The sequence below is a fragment of the Microtus pennsylvanicus genome, chromosome X (genome assembly GCF_037038515.1).
Source record: "Microtus pennsylvanicus isolate mMicPen1 chromosome X, mMicPen1.hap1, whole genome shotgun sequence".
Lineage (NCBI taxonomy): Eukaryota > Metazoa > Chordata > Mammalia > Rodentia > Cricetidae > Microtus > Microtus pennsylvanicus.
Genome location: NC_134601.1, coordinates 74,593,246 through 74,612,793, shown reverse-complemented (window position 1 = coordinate 74,612,793; position 19,548 = coordinate 74,593,246). Strand labels below are relative to the sequence as shown.

The 19,548-nt window shown below is 36.1% G+C and overlaps 1 protein-coding gene across 1 annotated transcript in view; it reads right to left on the bottom strand.

Annotated features, from left to right (window-relative positions):
* Positions 1-19,548, bottom strand: part of Chm (CHM Rab escort protein) — a 173,468-nt gene that overhangs the window by 118,240 nt on the left and 35,680 nt on the right. Inside the window, exons 3-4 of the mRNA XM_075957406.1 lie at positions 8,734-8,806; positions 7,361-7,485 (exon numbers count right to left, since the gene is read on the bottom strand). Coding sequence (XP_075813521.1) covers positions 7,361-7,485; positions 8,734-8,806 — 198 coding nt within the window. The remainder of the gene's footprint in view (positions 1-7,360; positions 7,486-8,733; positions 8,807-19,548) is intronic.

Here is a 19,548-nt window from a genome sequence, read left to right as displayed (position 1 = left end):
GTATATTTCTTGAAAGCTATTATTACAACTGTTTAGGATAATTACAAATGCAGGTTAGTAGTTATCTATAACAATCAAACTTGTAGTCATGTTAGTTATGTTTCCAAGGTTAAACAGATACATTTTAGGTAAGTAATATTCCAATGCTTCAGAGACCTACATAATATGGCATTTAAGATGTTTAACCACCAACGCTATTTATGATAGTGAGACATGTCTGCTCCTGGCAGCACCAATCTACTTCCTAAATGGATGATGGACATTAAAGAACCTCCATAAGACATATACTTCTTTGTGGCGATGCTAGAAATTTGAGCAAAAAAACTACCCATGCCTCAACTGCTGACAGTATGCTGTCCAAACTGGACCAACAAGATACAAAACAAAAATACTATCTAACTGCCTGCTGAATTGGCCAAGACAAGGTGGGACAGTCCATCAAAAATATCTGTTTCACAGAAAAGACTGTCAGATATTCTTGGCCTGTAGACCAAAGATGGATGCCCCAACCTTGCAGAGGAACCTTGAGTGACTGTCCAGGCAGCCAGCTCTTTCTGTCATTTCTATTAGTTTTGAAAGATGCTTACTCTATAATTCCTGTTTACTCAGGTAATGTTAACTCATTCTCAGTTCTCTGATGGGAGTTGAAGAAGAAATAGTTTTCTTTGTTATCAAATTCAGAAAAGAAATTTACATTAGAGATGTATAGTTTACGAGGCTGAGAAACATAAAAGTTTTAATTGTTTATATAAGAAAATGCTTTTGAGGTCTAAGACAATTTTGGATTGGTAATACAAGTTAGGATAGAAAGTAAAATAGGCACACAACTTTGGACTCACAAAAATAGGATGGATAAATGGAGTATTTTCTCTGAATCTGCCAAATACAAATGGACTAGATATTGTAAATGTAATTCTTACTCAATAATTGCTCTTATCTTACTATGGTAAAGCTAAAACTTTTTTTTTATTTAGAAAAAGGAGAAAAATTTTGATGTTTTTTTTTTTCTTTTGGTTCTTTAGTCTTTTAATTTTTTTTGGGGGGGGGGATGGCTGCAACCCAGGTCCCAAATACATGGAGGCTTATTATTACTTATAAATGCCCAGCCTTAGCTTGACTTCTTTTTAGGCAGCTTTTCTTTTCTTTTTTTTTCCATTTTTTAATACACTCCTTTCCCATTCCACAGTCATTCTTGTTCCCACTCCCTCCTCTCCTTCCGCCGCAACCATTCCCCCACCTCACCCCCCCCATCCAGTCCCCAGAAAGGGCAAGAACCCCATGGGGAGTAAATAAAGACTGACATATCACTTCAAGTTGGGCCCACAGACCCCCCCCCCCCGTTATCTAGGCTGAGCAAGGTATCCATCCAAAGAGTACTTGCTCCAAAACATGCCAGGTCAAGCACTAGGGATAAATCCTGGTCCCATTGCCAGTGGCCCCACAGACCATACAAGCCTCACAATTGTTCCCCATATTCAATGGACCTAGCTTGATCCCTTGCAGTTTCCCTGACTATCAGTCCGGAGTCAGTGAGCTCTCACTAGCTCAAATCAGCCATTTCTGTGGGTATCACTATCATGGTCCTGACCACCCCCTGCTCATATCATGGTTCCTCCCTCTCCTGGACTGGGCCCCCATAAGCTTGGCCCAGTGCTCCACTGCGGATCTTTGCATCTGCTTCCATCAGTTCCTGGATGAAGGTTCTATGATGACAATTAAGGTAGTCATCAATCTGATTAGAGGAAGGCCAATTTAGGCATCCTCTCCACTGTTGCTTAGAGTCTTATCTGAGATCATCCTTATGAATTCCTGGTAATATCCCTAGTGCCATGATTCTTACTAGCCACTTAATGGTTCCCTCAATCAAAATATCTCTTTCCTTTCTCTCCCTCTCTGACTTTCCCCCTTCTTTAGCATCCTGTGTCCTCATGTTCTCCTCCTCCTGTCCCTTCTCCCTCTCTCTCCCCTCCAACCTTCCCTCCCCCTCCCAATTTTCTCAGGGAATCTTGTTTGTTTCCCCTTCCCAGGGGTATCCTTGTATATCTCTCTTAGAGTTCTCTTTTATTAACTAGCTTCTCTGGGATCATGGATTATAGGCTGGTTATACTTTGCTTTATGTCTAATACCCACTTATGAGTGAGTACATATGTTTGTCTATCTGGGTCTGCGTTACCTCACTCAGGATAGTTTTTTTTTCCAGTACCATTCATTTATATGCAATTTTCAAGATGTCATTGTTTTTTACCGCTGAGTAGTTCTCCATCGTGTAAACGTACTGCATTTTCTTTACCCATTCTTCAGTTGAGGGGCACCTAGATTCTTTCCAGGTTCTGGCTATTACAAATAATGTTGCTATGAACACAGCTGAGCAAACGTCCTTGTAGTATGAGTGTGCATGATTTGCTGAAGGAGGGAAAGACAGGAGGATCACGAGTTCAAAGCCTGCCAGCTTTTCTTAACTTAAATTATCCTATCTACCCTTTTCCTTAGGGCTGTTTTTCCTTTTCTTACTTCAGTATACCTTACTTTCACCCTTATTCTATTTCTGGCTGGGTGGCTGGCCCCTAGAACCATCTCTCCTTTTTCTCTTTCTTGCTTCTTCTTCTCCCAGATTTCTCATTCTATTTATTGATGTGGGAAGGTCATATGTCTATCTGTTGCTTTCATTATTTAATTAATAAAGAAACTGGTTGGCCTGATAGGTCAGAACATAGGCGGGTGGAGTAGACAGAATAGAATGCGGGGAAGAAGGGAAGTGAGGTCAGACATCATGGAGCCTGCCACCAGGTTAGACATGCTGAATCTTTCACTGTAAGACACCACCTTGTGGTGCTACACAGATTATTAGAAATGGGTTAAGCAAGATATGAGAGTTAGCCAAGAAGAGGCTAGATATAATGGGCCAGGCAGTGATTATATGAATACAGTTTGTGTGTTGTTATTTAGGGTGTAAAGCTAACCATGCGGGAGCCAGGCAGGACGAAAAACAGGCCTGACAGCAGCTCTCATCTACAATTTATCCTCTCTACCTGCCAGTCCCACCTATGTTTTCTCCTGCTTTGCTATTGGCTGTTCATCTCTTTAGCAGACCATCAGATGTTTTAGACAGACAAGGAATCACAGCTTCACAGAGTTAAACAAATATAACATAAATAAAAACAACACATTTTACATCATTAAAACAATTGTTCCACAGCATAATCTAAAGTAACAAACCTTAAAATATTATTCTAAAACAGGGTACTACTGCAGATTATTTAAATATGTAAAAATGATTCACATTTAACTATGTAAAGATGTGGTACACTTGTACATGTTGCAGAATATTTAAGCATGTAAATATGTATTGCATGTTTTATGTTGTGAAATATTTAATTCTGAATAGATGTGTTGCATTTGCTTATTATATAAAGATGTGTTGCTGTTTAACTTGCCTTCCTAAGGCACTTGATTGGTCTAATAAAAAGCTGAATAGCCAATAGCAAGGTAGAACTTCCAGGCAGGGAGAGTAAACATTAGGAAGAGTTTTTAGCCTTTAGAGAAAGAAAAGGAGATGACAGGGAAGTGCCAGGGGCCAGACAGACAGACAAGGTGGAAGCAGGAAAGTAGGACATACAAAATGAAAGAAAGATAAAATGTCCCAAGGCAAAATAAAGGTGAATAGGAACAGGATAAATTAAGTTAAAAGAGCTAGTCAAACAAGCCTAAGCTAAGGCTGAGAATTCATAATAAATAATAAGTCTCTGTATCTTTATTTAGGAAGGTTGTTCACACCCTAAATAAAATCATGACTACAGTTAACTGCGTTTCTCCTTTTGCACACTTTCTTCCTCAATATAGCACACGGTAGAAATTGTGTTCTTTTATTTGATATGTACTTTGCTCTAAGGCCATTCACTTCTGATTTGCATAGTATATTATGTTTGCATAGTATATTGTGCTGCTTTTCATATGTTTATTCCTAAAATAAATATTCAATGATTACTTAAAAAAATTACAGAAATCAGACAATCCAAACTCTTCCATAAACTTGTCTGGAATCATGACTACCATCTAGCTGGCAACCATCTAGAAACCCTGGATGTAAAGCTAGAAGTTCACCTTTATCATTTCTTAGTACTCCAACATGCATAAGCTAAACAGGCTACAAATCCTCTGACAACTACCTGATATACTCCTATCTGCCTACTTGTTCCAACAACTTTTACCTGGCATGCCTTCACAGCCTAAAACACACTTATTATAAACAATAATAAACAACTTCCTCTAAACTGAAAAATGCAGCATATACTACATTGATTTTTCTATTTCATTCTTTTTTACGGACTAATGCCATAGTTAATATTGTTCAAGAAGTATACTGTTTATGTTTGTGGCGTTCAAAATGAAGAAATGCAATTTCAGATTCCTGTCACAATAAAATCTTATTTTGTGATATATCAATCCACTAAAAATTTGCTTCATTTGAATTTGAGAAGCACATTTTCCTTCCAGTTTAACTTTATATCAAAATTGGGGAACTATTAGTCATTAATATTCAAAAATGGAGAAAAGGAACATAGGTAGTTGACTTACGTTTAGACCAATAAGATTTCTTCTTCCTAGGCTCAGTGAGCAAAGATATTTGTCTTCAATCAATTCTGACAACTTGAGTTTGATCCCAAGGTAATAAACACATGGTATAAAGGAGAGAACTGAATCCAGTAAGTGTTTCTGACTTCCACACACATGCATGTGAGCATACACTTATATAAACATACAAACCCAGAGACAAAATTAATTTAAAACATTATTTTCTTACTAAAGAAAAAAACATGATTATGAAATTAACATGCAATAAATTTTCATCTAAGAACTATTTGCATTTGTGTGACCCATGTGGAAATAAATAATGCTGTCTGCTTTCTCCTAATCTGTATAAGAATTAAAGCTAGAAAAAAATGGTTACTTTAGTTCCCCCATATAAACTAAGAAATATTCCCGAGTATATAGACTACAATCACAACAAATTAAGGATACTGGAATACCATATGGCAGCATGAATTCAAAGCTCAAGGCTGGGCAGTATAGCAAGGTCCTCTCTCACAAAAACAAAAACAAAATTGAAAAATAAAGGTATGTTGCACGAGTTCTAACTGGTCTTAATAATAAAAGCCCAGAGTCAGACAATGGGGAAAATGCTGAGAAATCAGAGACAAAGGAGCAAAACCACAGTCACCTTACCTACTCAACTTCTCAGACCAAAAAGAGACTGAGTTCCTGTCTCCTCCTGCCTTATCACTTCCTCTCTATGCCCAGCGATATCATTTCCTGTCTTAACTGCCTCTCACTGAACTTCAGTTTATCCACTTCTAACAAATCATGTGCATGGCTTCAGCACAGAATAAAAAAAAATCAAATGTAATACAATATATTAAGGAGAGCTATAGCAACGGCTACTAAAATAATTACCAACAACTGCAGGTACTTTTTTTTTTCCCTTTCAATAATCAGTTGTTTAACTGCAGAAGATAACTTAAAGGTAAAACCTTTGAACAGCAAAAGCATTAGTAGGTTCAAAGAGGCAGAACTCAGGATAAAACTCTGACAAAATAATCTTCATAATCCCTAGAGTCTGATGTTGAAGCAAATGATGTTTTGAGGTTGGGGAGTGGGGAGAGAATATATACCTAATCCTCATACCACATACCAAAAAATATTCAAAGTGGGTCATGAACTAAAATGTACAATATTTATCTATAGGAAACACTTTTCAATGAAATGAAAGCTTCTGGAAGTACATCCAAGTAAAGAGATCTCAGACTCAATGCCAAAAACAGAATATACAGAGAGAAAAATGAATACATGGCAGCTCGTTAAAATTTGCAAAACCTGCTCTACAAAATATCCTGTTTAGAAAGAATGAGAACACAAGTTACAATTCAGGGGAAAGTATTTTTAAACTAAACAGTTAACAAAGAACAAATACTTGAAAAAGAATTCTGCAACCAAAAAGAAAAAAAGGAATTCTATTTAAAAACTTGTAAAAGGCATCAATCACCAGACAGTTCACCCAAAAGACATATGAATGACAAATAAGTACAGGAAATGATATACAAAATCAGCCATCAGTGAAATTCACTCTAAAATGAAAAAACAGGAATGGGGATGTTGCTCAATTGGTAGAATGCATAGCTTGAACAAAGCAGTGAGTTTGATCCCCAGCATTGCATAAACACAGGGAAGGGTACACAGCTGTAAGCTCATCACTCTGGGAGGATGAGACATGAGCAAAGACAGGAGCTAGAGGCTAGCCTAGCCTAAGCAACATAGAAAGATCCAGTGCCAAACATTCAAAACAAGTAAAAATAAAAGGGCTATTCCAACTGTTCCACCTCATAAGCCAATAGGGTAAGAGACAGCAGACCCTCAGAAGGGTAATAGGAATGTACAAAGCTAAAAAGACTGTGTACATCAGAGGAAACTGTCAATCAAATGAAGAATCGGTCCATAGAAGAGAAGACAGCCTTTGCCAGCTCTATTTCTGACAGAGGGTTAGTGACTAGTACACACAACAAACTCAAACAATTTTGTACATCAAGAAAACAAACCTAAATTTACAATGAAAAATTTATTGCTAGTTTATTTGAAAAGTATCCATACTGACTTCCATAGTGGCTAGATCACACGTATATAGTAGTGTATAAAGAATGCCTTTTGTCTACAATCTTTGCTTTTCCTTAAAAACTATTTATTTTATGTTTTTGAGTATTTTGTCTGCATGTATGCATGTACACCACATGTGTGCCTGGTGTCCAAGGAGGTAAGAAGAAGGCATCTGAGCTCCTAGAACTGGAGTTATGGGTCGTAGCATGCCGCCATGTGGTTGCTAGGAATACAACCTGGGTCTTCTGCAAGAGTAGCAAGTACTCTGAGACATGTCTTGAGCTGTCACCCTGCTTTCATATACTACCCAGGACCAAATGACAAAGGGTGGTATTCTTCACAGTGAGGTGGGTCCTCCTATATCAATCAATTACCAATATGCCCCTACAGACTGGCCTACAAATCTAGTGCCATTTTCTCATTGACATTACCCTTCCCCAGATGACTATTGCTTGTGTGAAGTTGACAAACTTACCAGCACAGTCCTACTGTAACATAGGATTTTTACAAAGATAAAATGAAATGTATGGCATTGTTAGGAGTTATTATTATTATTTCAAAAATAGAGAACACTGAAAGTCACAGCTAAAAAAGAGGGTAAGCCAGTGTATCGATTTTACTATAGCAATCTCCTTGGTACTCAATTTTCCTGAAGAAGTATAAAAAGGGGGAAAGGCTATTATCTTACAAATTGCTACATAAATAATTTTCATACCTGGCATAACAAAATACTTCTACATGTTGAATTGTTTTGTCCTTGCTACTAAGAAGGATAGCTTCCTCATTCTCAAGAATCTGTGCTTGCCAGCTGGAATTTTCAGTCACAACATCACTGTTTTCCTAAACAAAACACAGAAAAAGAGCTTTAACTAAGTTGAAAGATCTGAACTTAAAATTTCCAAAAAAAAAAAGTATCTTGCCTTAAAATCATATTTTTATTTTTATCACAACAAAATTCAATGCTTTAGAGTAACTGAATTGACTCAGTGTGCCAACTTCAAAGGAGGCAGAGGAAAACTATTACATAAAATCTATTAAGAGCTAGCTTTGGTATACATGTGTCTATGAGGCCATGTTGTGCCTGGAAAATGCTGTTTCCTTGAAGTCATCTACCTCCTCTGGCTCATAAAAGTCTTCTGTTCCATCTTCTGCATAGACAGATCCCTGAGTTTTGAGGGATGGGCTATGATATGGTATAAACATTACTTTTAGGGATGAGTATTTCAAAATCTCTCACTCTCTGTATGTTGTCCAGTGGGCCACACTCAATTTTGTGAAGTGGTATTTAAACTATAATATCACCGCAGTTTTATCACCCATGTTTTTATAATGAGCAGAGTTAATGCTGCTACAACAGTCCATTAAATAAATGAAAGTAAGTACCATGCGTAATAAAGTAATGGAATGTTTTAAGTATGAAATATTTTTTAGCTAACTGAATAGATTCCTGGAATATTATCATACTCTATTCCTAACCGTCTCAGCTAATTTGAGAGACAGCAGGGTCTGATTTCATGTAAGATATACTTGGTATAAGTTACATCTCAAGCCACATATACCCATCTATATTAAATGTGTCTTACAAAAAATGTTAACCTACATAGCATGACTAAATCTCCACACCACACTACCAGTACCTCTGAAACTCTTCTTTATGATGATGGATACTCAACAGTTGTAGTAACATGAAGCTACCACAGAAAAAACTTTCTGAACCTCAAATTTTTTCTCTTTCTTTTTCCTTTAAGTGCTTCTGTCCTGTGACAGAAGTAAACACACAAGCCAGAAAATATTCCAAATTAAGTTTTTTTTCTCCAAATAAGTGAATAACATTGCTTTAGATTTTATATAGTAATACAAAGACCAACCAATATAGGTGATAATTTACCATGTCTCGTAAAATGTCTGTGAATGCTTCTCAGAAAAATGTTCCCTTAAATATATAAAACATTAGCTAAATATGTAATTGTGTGTATTTTTGTCAAGCTATCTATCTCATATGACAGAGAAAACCATCTCCTCAATGTATGGACACCATATGACAGGAGACACCACCTAGTGACTTGCAATATCAGCTAAGAACTTTACCTGGTATTCCTTTAGCCAGGACAGCAGTCCTGAAAAGCTGAAACTGGCCCAGTTTCCTCCATAGTAGCTTCGTCTGTAACAATGAAATACAAAGAACATAAAAATCAAGTCACTTATAACCTACACTATCCTTGACCTTTAAACTCATATCATTTTCCAATATATGAGTCCCAAGTGTTCCAAAGTGCAAAGCATGGTTTGCTGACATAAGAGAAGATAGTAAATATAAGCAAATGGCTATTCTCAGATCTCAAAGGCAACTTTCTCTGATATAAGAGTTTTTCTTCAGTGATAATAAGGAAACTCAGTCTCAAATCACCAGGATGAGTTCTAGTATGGATCAATCAGAATAGTAAAAAGTCACCACACTAAGTACTGATGGAATGGTGTGCAAAAGTTAATAAACTTTCAAAAATACATGGTAGCTTCCTAAAAAACCAAACAAAAAAAAACAATACAATTATGCAATGACCAGCAATTATATTTCTAAGTGATCACAGATGAAAAAAAAGGTGTTTTCCAAAAAAAAAAATTTCATCACATTAAATGGCCCAAAGCGATAATATCATTAACATGAAAATGTGTAAACAAGCTATGCTATACCCACAGGATTATATACTTTTTAGTAATGTAAAAGAATAAAATACTGCCACAAACAACAACATAGATCGATCTCAAAATTTTTATTCTGAATGAAAGCCTTAGCCACAAAGAGTATACATTGTATAATTCTATTAATGTGACATTCAAGAACAAACTAATCAATGACTAAAAAAAAAATCATAAGAGTGGTTGCCTCAGAGTGAAAGTGGTAAGTTCTTAATTATATAAGTATATGCAATTTTAAGAACATATTTAAATGATATACTTAAAATCTGTACATTTCACAATATATATTTGTCTTTGAAAAAAGCAAATATTAAGTGCTCACTAATAAAGTTTATGCTAAAAGCCTGAGTGACAGAAATTACTGAGGTGTACTAACCAGTAAGGCGGAAAGATTCATGGATCCACAGAATGAGTACATGGTATACAGCAGCTACATCCAAATGACAACTATAGGACCTAGGCAGTTAAATCATGGCTGTTCACTGAATGGTCTTTTTTTTTTTTCAGGTTTTGTGTACACTTGAAAACTATCAACATAAAATGCAGGAAAAACAGAAGTAATCTAAGTTTTTTGAATACTGACCATAATATGTCAAGTTCCAAGGTATTTTCACCTAATTTTGAAAAGCTTAAGAAAACCGTAAGAAGGGCATTCTGGTGTTTCCATTATTAAGTGCCTTGAGGTCAGTTCCTGGTCAAAACCTATTTTTCTCCCCTACACTTGGTCATATGGTTTTTGACAGAGCTAATTGGTCCTAGTATTTTTCCATGCAATTCCCATTTTCTACTTTTCCTGTTGATTTGTTCCTAACATCAGCATCTGGTGATCTCATCCAATTATGTATGTAAAAGGTGAAACATGGTTTTCATTACTGTGGTCTTTCTGACAAAAGATGGCAAGACAACTATTAGCAAACTCACTATGAAACTAGAAGATTCTAAATAAACTCATTCTGATAACTTTATGACTTTAAATATGCTTTATGGCATCCCTTAAATAAAGATACTAGGTATCAATATCAAGAGAAATAGAAAAAAAATCAATATGATTTTCCAGAATAATCCGTGGAATAAACTACAATAGATATGACAGAAATTAAAGCCACAGAACATTTTGTTTTACCTTTAAAGGTATTGCTTTAGAACTGTGACATTTAAATCTAATTTATAAAATGTTTTCTATTATGTTTAAAACTGATTCTACAGGGGAAAAGAAAACTAGGTTACTAGTTTTGATTTTTAAACCTTGGAACCATGATTTAAAGACAAAGTGAGACTGTGAGAAAAGCAAGGGGGAGATGGCATAGCATGCTGCCTGCCAGATTTGTGTCGTCACTGCCTCTCTACAACAAGTTGAGGAAGAAGCATTTTATGATTTTATCGTGGAAAATGAAGTACATTTCTGCTGTCAGGAACAGTTCCCAGTGATGAAAAAGACTTCCTTGAAACTAGAGTCTCTGGAAAATCATAAAATAAATAGCTACAATAGAAAGCAGGAAACATAAAACTAGAATCTAAACCCTCTAATGTCCCATGATAATTAAGTGTCTTAAAGTCTTTAGAAAAAATACACAAAAAAGATTCTAATGAGGCATTTTTCTTTCATTTTAAGATGATCCCCACTTATTATACTATGTAAAATGTTGATCTTAAAACTTTACAAAATATGGCTTTAAGTTTTCTATAGTTTTCTATAACCTACTCCAAATGCCATCTAAGTTTTTCCAGATAAAATAAGGAAATGACGTCAACAATTGTATCAATTAGCACAAATCAATAAATGACATGCTATTGACACATTGATTCTAAATTTCTTAGATTTTCCATAGTGTTTATATTACTTTCCTTAATTTTATCAAACAGAAAATATAGAACAAATAGAGAGGAAGAGCATTAAATACGTTAGAGTCTATAATAAGCCCACTTTCTTTTCTATTTGGCATCATAATTATAATTCTTTACTGACTATTCAGCAGCAGGGACAGATACAAGATGCTATATATTATATACAATATTGTGAAATAGCTTATTTAAGCAAGTCCCCAAACACTGACAAAAGACAGAGCTACTGACATGCAAGCACATTCATCTGGGAATCATTTTACTTATGAAACCCACAGCTGAAAATGCATTCAAAAAGATAGGCAATAAGGTCAAAAAAAAAAACTGCTCAGTGAAAAAGAGAACCGACCCAGCTAAACTTTAATAATACTTCTCTATGTCCCAATATCTTACAATTCCTTTTCCTAGAACAAGACTAATAGCATTTTCCTTTGCCGGCATTTTATCTTTCCAAGTTTGTTCTCAGAAGTATTGTCTCTTTGATTTCCAGCATTTTCATGAGAAAGACACAAAGTGTGTCATGTTATAGGTGAGCCCAATGAGACTTGGTACTAGTCAAGGCAGCCCAGTTCCGAATGACAGAACCAATGTTCAAACTCGGTTCTCCAAAATGTTAATCCTGTTCATACCAGTACACAAACTTGCAATTTTTAGACTAGAAAGCATTAACTAGTCCTAATGGTAGCTGTGGTTCAATAAAGACACCTGCATACTGTGATGGACCTTGCCTCTGAGCCTAAATTCTCGTTCTCCAAAATGAAAACATGGATTGATGGTGAATAGTTGTCCCAAGGGGAGAAAGCATAATGGGAAACATTAGGCTCCAGGCTTCAAAGAGTTAAGAAGAAATGGTTTTCTAGTGTCATGACTTCTCAAACCCATTAACTATTACAATGACTGCTGGGGCTTTTCAACAGAGAATACGGTACTATATGGCATTTTCACAACTTCAGCTGACCAATGAGCACATTTCTGAATGGGGATCTTGAAGGAAAGAGGTTTAACAGAACACATTTTGAGAAATATTAGCTGAATTCACATTAAGGGAAAGGAAAACAATCTGCACTGAACTTGGCATTTTATAATCACTTTTTCATTTAAGCTTTATGTACCTTGTCTAATTTACTCAGCTAAGAAATAGTAAAGTTGGAACATGAGCCCAGGCATAACAAACCCAAAGCCTAACCCCTGCTTCCTAAATATTACCTACTATAACCTATGGGTTTCTCAAGTTTAAAATTACAAGCGTAAGTAAATCCTAGAGTGACTTATAAGTAAAAGCAATGGCATTATTTTAAAATCTCCAGATGGTATAGTCTATTTTTGTTTCACTTTGCTTAATAAAAACAGTAAAATAACCTCAAGACTTTTGTCTATTCCAATGCCAGAACTGGAGGGATTGTTCATTTCTAGGACTTGAAATCTCACTGGATCTCTCAAATTCTGAATGAATATGTAGAAAAGGAAAATAATTCTTGTCATATCTACTAGTATTGGTTTTACCACTTAGAAATGAGTACAATATGCCATTTAAATTAAACAATGGATCAAACCTGCTTCCTTAGTGCAGCAGGCAGTTTTCAAGCTCATCAAAAAACAGTCAGTTCCACTTCATTCTGTTGGACTACTACAGTCATGACACACCACTATCATCTTGTGAACAAACAATAGGCCATAATTCTAGGACATAGAAAACATATTTGACTAATCCTTACAAAAGTTTTGTTTAGCAAGAAAGCTGTGGTCCTTCCATTATCCCCTACAATCTTAGACGATACGATTGGGCTTCTATGGCAGAATCTGAAGATATAATTCTAATACTAGAAAAGATGACCAGACCCTTCCTTCATTGTAGCTTTTTAAGTAACAAAAATTGTAGGCATTTATCATGTATGACATGTTACAATGTTACTAAATGAGTCCTGTTATGTTACAGGGGGGTCCTTTAACTATCGGGTAAATCTTGTAGAAAGCAATAACCAGGTGATTTTTCTAGTCATTAGATTTAGTGAGAGATTTTCCTATGTTTGCAGTCATTAGTTATTCTATGTGAGTCCAAGGTAACAAGGCAGACCTATGAATCCATAACAAACTTATCTTCACCTTTTATTTTCCCAAGTGACCTCATTTGTCCCCACAGATTAAGTCATTTATCACTCCTCTACTGATGACTCATCAATTGGTATTACAATGTGGGATCCTCAAAACTCAGATATGAAAATGCGGACCATGTGTCATCAGTTTATTAGACACCTATCAGCTTATTGGACATCTCCCATCATCAAACAGTAAAGATGAACTTCAGTTCTATATAACCAAAGGACAAAAACTATTATTAATCATTTAGTCCCAACCAAGTCTTCTTTCTTTCCTCATCTCAAGAAGAAACAACCAAACAAAACCAAAAAAAAAAAACCCAGCAAAACAAATGGTACTATTATAGTTATCTTTGCTAAAAAAAAATCTTGAACTTCCCTAATATTTCAAGTGTCAACTGTAATTAGTTTGTCAGACCTCGTCTGTTCTGTCCCACCTCCCTCTGTTGTCTTACTTCAGGTATTCACTACCCATTAAGTCTGTCTTATTACATTAGTCTCACCGAAGGTTTTCCTATCTCCAGCTTCTTCCATTTTCAATACAACCTCAACATTAATAGCACCGTGATCTGGTTGAGAAACCACAGTATATCTCAGTATATCTTTCTCAGGCTTAAAGCTGTCTGATGACTTATTAATACTTCCAGAACTAAGTACAAAATCATAATACCACATCAACTTTATAAACTTTTTGTTAATTAAATTTGTTTTATTTTACATCCTGATCACCTTCTCTCCTCCCATTCTCTTCCCAACCACCCCTCTGTATTCCCCTTCAATCCACTCTTCCTCCTTTTCTATTCAGAAAGGGGCAGGCTTCCCGTGAGCATTAACAAAACATGGCACATCAAATTGCAGTAAGAATAAGTACCTCACATTGTATTCAGACTGGGCAGAAAACCCAGTATGAGCAAAGGGGTCCAAAAAGCCAGGCAAACTGTTAGGGACAGCCGCTGGCCCCACTGTTAGGAGTCCTGCAAGTAGACCAAGATACACAACTATTACATATATGTAAAGTGCCAAGGTCGACTTCATGCAGGCTCCCTGACTGTTGATTCAGAGTCTGTCAGCCCCTATGAGCCCAGGTTAGTTGATTTTGTGGGTTTCCTTGTGATGTCTTAGATTCCTCTGGCTTCTACAATCCTTCCTCCCTCTCTTCAGCAGGATGCTCTGAGCTTGGCCTAGTGTTTGCCTGGATGTAGCCTCTAGGGACAAGTGGGGTAGGTACCAATCTGTGTTAACCCTATAATCTTATCCCTTCTCCCTATGCACCAGCCACGACCTCATATGCCTGACTGAACCAAATGCCTCCCTGTTTCTTTTACTTGTGATGTAGATTGCCTATACAATGCCAAAATTGTAGTCCATCACAAAACTAATAATGGTACTGGCCAAATAATTCAGAATTCTCAAATCCATCACCACCTTTTCTGTGCAGCCTCCAGTTCTCTACCATAAAATCATCCAAAGAACTGTGTGTCACAGTGTCACAATGTCCTATAAATAGATTGCATGAATGCTTACTTCAATAAGACCAAGAGAAACTTAAGAATATATACTATCTGCCACATAGTTATCATGATCACTACATTTTCCTATTTACAAAAAAATGAACACAGAATGATACATAACAATCTCAAGAGCTCTTTTGCTATCAACTAACACAGTTCAGTGTCAGTCAAACATTGGTGGATTTACAGATGATATGAAGAATAAAAACCAGAAAACTTAAGATGGCCGCAGCTGAGAACAGAAATTGCACTTCAAAAGATTGTGTGCTGACAAGTGGCAGTGGTGCCTGCCTTTGATCCCAGTACTCAGGGGGCAGAAGCAGGCAAATTTCTGAGTTCAAGGCCAGCCACGGTTACACAGAAAAGCCCTGTCTTCAAAAATCAAAACAAACAACAACAACAACAAAAATTATGTGTTTTCTTCCTCTCCTAGTTTTCCTATCCTCTACTTGATGATGCCTTCCCCTTCTTACCTTGGGCCCCTTCTTGCCCCTCCTTATCATAGTAAGGCAAATCAAATCTTTTTCATTAATGGAAGAAACTGGACTGTATTAAGTACCTTTCTGTTGCTGTAATAAAAAACTATGAACAAAAGCAACTCAAAAGAGAAAGGATTTATTTTGGATTACAGTTCCAGAAGTTGCAGAGGGATAAAATCTGTAATGGCAGGGGAGGCATGGCAACAAGAACAGAAGGAAAAAAGACAATGCTTCATTTGCATAGAGGAAGCAGAGAGCAGAGCAGAAGAGGAGGCAGTAGAGTGAATCTATAAGTCCTCAAAGCCTACTCCTGAGACAAACCGCCTCCAACAAGGTTCCACCTCATTAAGGGTCTATAACCTTCCCCAAACAGCGCCACCAACTGGAGACCTGAGCCTATTGGGGGTGACTTCTCTTTAATCACAGCATGCTGCAACAGAAATGAGTTAAAAGATTTGCTGTTTACACTGTAGGTCAGTCACCTTTCGGTTGAGAAGCTGATTGATATTCTTTAAACTCCTAAGCAACTGGCAAGAACAGTAGTCACTTCAAAGTAAAAGCAAATCAACAAAAACAAAAATAAAATGAAAACAAACAAACGCACATAGGAGAAAATAAACAAATGAACAGAGAAAAAAGTCAAGGAATGAGCACAGGAAAAAACACACACACACACATTTATATACACAGAAATCCCACAGACACAAAAATCAGAAAGCATAATGTATATGTTTATGACTTGTAAGGAGGGGGAAAAACGATTCTAAAAGTACCATTGAGTTCAATTGTGTTGACCATCGACAGCTGGGCATGGGATCTGTCCTTAGTGTGTTTGTATACCCAGTGAGACTCTGTTGAAGAAACTAATTTTTCCTTTGTCTGCGGTTATCAACAGAAGATAGTTTCCACGTTAGAGGTAGGAGCACAAAAACAGACAACCTAAGCTTAATTTCCACTAAAAAGATACTAAAAAGGAACTTCACAGTAGGAGTAGTGGCTGAATCAATATTGGTTTCCTTTTATGAGTGAATAATCACTGAACACCTAGAGTATTTTTGAGCTTTCATTAGAGAAGGCATCATTTCACTTAACTCTGCTTATGGACAATTTATTTCCAGGGAAGAAAAATATATACAAAATTGATTTGACAGAAAATTATAAATGCAATTTCTGAGGTGATTCAATGAAGTGAAACTTTTTAAGCAACAAAACCTGCCTCTACTAATAAATCCATAGCTTTCCATTAAAGGATTAAGTCAGAAAATGAAGCTAGCTCTCAAAGCTATCTATAGTGTCTTATATCCAAGATGAAAGCCAATAGGAATTACCACAACAACCTCCATTCAACTCCAATAGCCAAATCTAACTGACACTCCATTTTATTTTGTAGTAACTCTGATTTCTCATTCATGGTGTAATTATAAATTTTAAGATGTTTAAAATCCATATCCCTTATTCAATGTTCAATGACAAAAATGAAGGGTTCACCTCATGGTTTTCAAGGACTAGAAAAATTACATGGATTCAGTTGGTCTTATAGCTAGTTACTTATATGCATTCATTTCTTGAAAAGTTACAATCCTTGACAAAGCAGAGATGCTTTCTCACAGTGGTACAACACATATTAATAACTACATTGAGAAGGAAGGATGCTCATTCACCAGCAGAGGAAGAATGAATGTAAGTAGCTCCGCACTATGACTATTAAAAATCTCTACTGGCCTTAGAAAGCTCTGGAAGAAAACATTAACTCTTTCTTAAAGGTGGAAAAGTGTCAGAAATCCTGATAATCTCCATCATACAATGGAGATTGAAGCTCAACTCTGAAATGACAAATAGACTTGAATTACTTCCAAGACATCAACCAGAATCAACTTTCCTTATATGTTCCCAAATGATCTCATTCAGTTGTGTAGTTTGGGTCAAATATTTATTTACCTATTTAAAAAGCTGCCCTTTTCATTGTTCTGTCACTATCAGTGTTCCACAATAACATAATATCACTATATATATTTGGTTTTTGAGACAGGATTTCTCTGTGTAGCCCTGGAATTCTCTGTGTAGACCAAGTTGGCCTCAAACTCACAGAGATCTACCTGTCTCTGTGTCCCAAGCGCTGGGATTAAAGACATGCACCACCAACATCCATCAGTCATTACATAGAAATGTAAAAAACAACTCACAGTCAATACATCGTAGGGATGGTACAACAGTGTTATGACGTGGACCCCACATCAACTCACTTTACTTTATGTGTTGTTCACTCATGCATTTGTTCTCCTATCATAAAACATAATGCTGTAAAGTCACTGGATAGAACACACTAAACAATGTATCATATTACAAAAACTAGCATATGGATATGGTGAAATGTATACTGGGCACACATATACTCATGCACAGAAAATATAATAAACACATTAATACTTTAGCATTACCACAATTATAAACAATTCCTTTGAAGTCAATAAAACTAAATCCTATTAGTGAGACAAAGAAATCTAGAAACCGACAAATATGCAATAGTGGTATTATCAGTTCTTATCCTTAAAATAACATTATTTAGGTAAATACGTTTCCTTAGTAAAATTAAAGCCTAGAAATATTTAAAAGCATAGGATTGAAAATAAAGTCGTTACATAAAGCCAAACAAATTATTTATGATAATATATAGATATATGCTATAAATCCACTTAATATACAACATAGATTATAAACACTCAAGTTATCTTTTAAATACTTATTTTATTTTTTTAATTATATGTGCTTGGAGATGGGGTATGTGCACATGAAAACAGGTACTTCCAGAAGACAGAAGAGGGCCTTCTGACCCCCATAAAAAAAAAGCCAAGACTAGATGGGTTCTTTAAGGAAGAATGTGAACAATAATCTTGATTGTCAGTTTGACTGCATCTGGAATTACCTAAACCACTAGGTGCTGGGTATTCCTGTGGGAGATTATTTGAAGCGGGGAACCCATCCTAAATCTGGGTGAAACCATCTGATGTCGGCCCAAATAACAAGACATAGAAAAAGGAAACTTTTGCTTTTTGCCCATTCGTCATCACTCTAGCTGGCAGCTTGATTCACCCTGTTGATGTGACATTTCTCGACTAATTTTACACCCAATAATATTCTTTGGGATTCCAATGTGGAATATGTGAACTCTCCAGAAATCCTCTAGGGCTCCAGTTCCAGAAGGAAACTGCTGAGACATCCAGACTCATGGACTAAACAACTAGCAGATTCTGGATCTTTAGAGCGAGGCAACCACTGCTAAATTACATGGACTATATCCCATAAGCCAATCTAGTAAATCCCCTTTCAATATACATATATTCGTCTTATCCATTCTGCTGGTTTAGGGAACATGGACTAATACAAAGAAGTTATATTAATGCTCAACAAAGTTGAATGAAATAGAAGAGGGGATAGTATCAAATTTGTATTATAAAGAAAGAAACTACAGCCCAATTCCACTAATAAACTAAGATGTTTAGAAATCTCAATAAAATACATGTAAAGCAAAATTAAAACCAACAAATTAGAATTTATTATGCTATGATCAAGCTGTTTCATCCGAGGGATGCAAAATTGAATCAACATAGACAAATCAATAAATGCATATATAAAGCAGACTTAAGGCCAGAAACCACAGGAGAGCTATCAGTGAACTGAGAATAGAGCTTTGCCAAATGTAAACATCCCTTCATGATGAAAGCCTTTAGAAAACTATAACTACAGGGAACATATCTCAACATAAAAGAAACCTAAAATCAACAGTATGCTAAGTGGAAACATGGCATTTACTCTAAAACCGGGAAGGAGAAAATGGTGCACCTCCTCTCTACTCTTATCAGTATAGATTTCAACAAGAGAATGAAATAAAGTGGATGCAAAATAGGAAAATGCCAAATTACTCCCTACTTCATACAATATGACCCAATATTTAAAAGATCCAAAACCTTCAGCAAAAACTCTCAGAGCCAATGAATGGTTATAGTAAAATAGGACATAAAATCAACATAAGAAAGCCATCACCCATATCACAGTAACAGACTTGTAGCAAAAAACACTTCACTCGCAATAGCTTCACAAAAGAATAAAATCCTTAGGAATATGACTTTTAAACAGAGGAAAAGGATTACCAAAATGGTAAACACTGAAAACTAAAATTTAAAACTGGGTGCCAGATGGCTTATGTCTGCTAATCCCAGCTCTCAGCAAGTAGAGTGAGGAGAATCAGAAGTTCAAGATCATCCTGGGTCAACTTTTGCT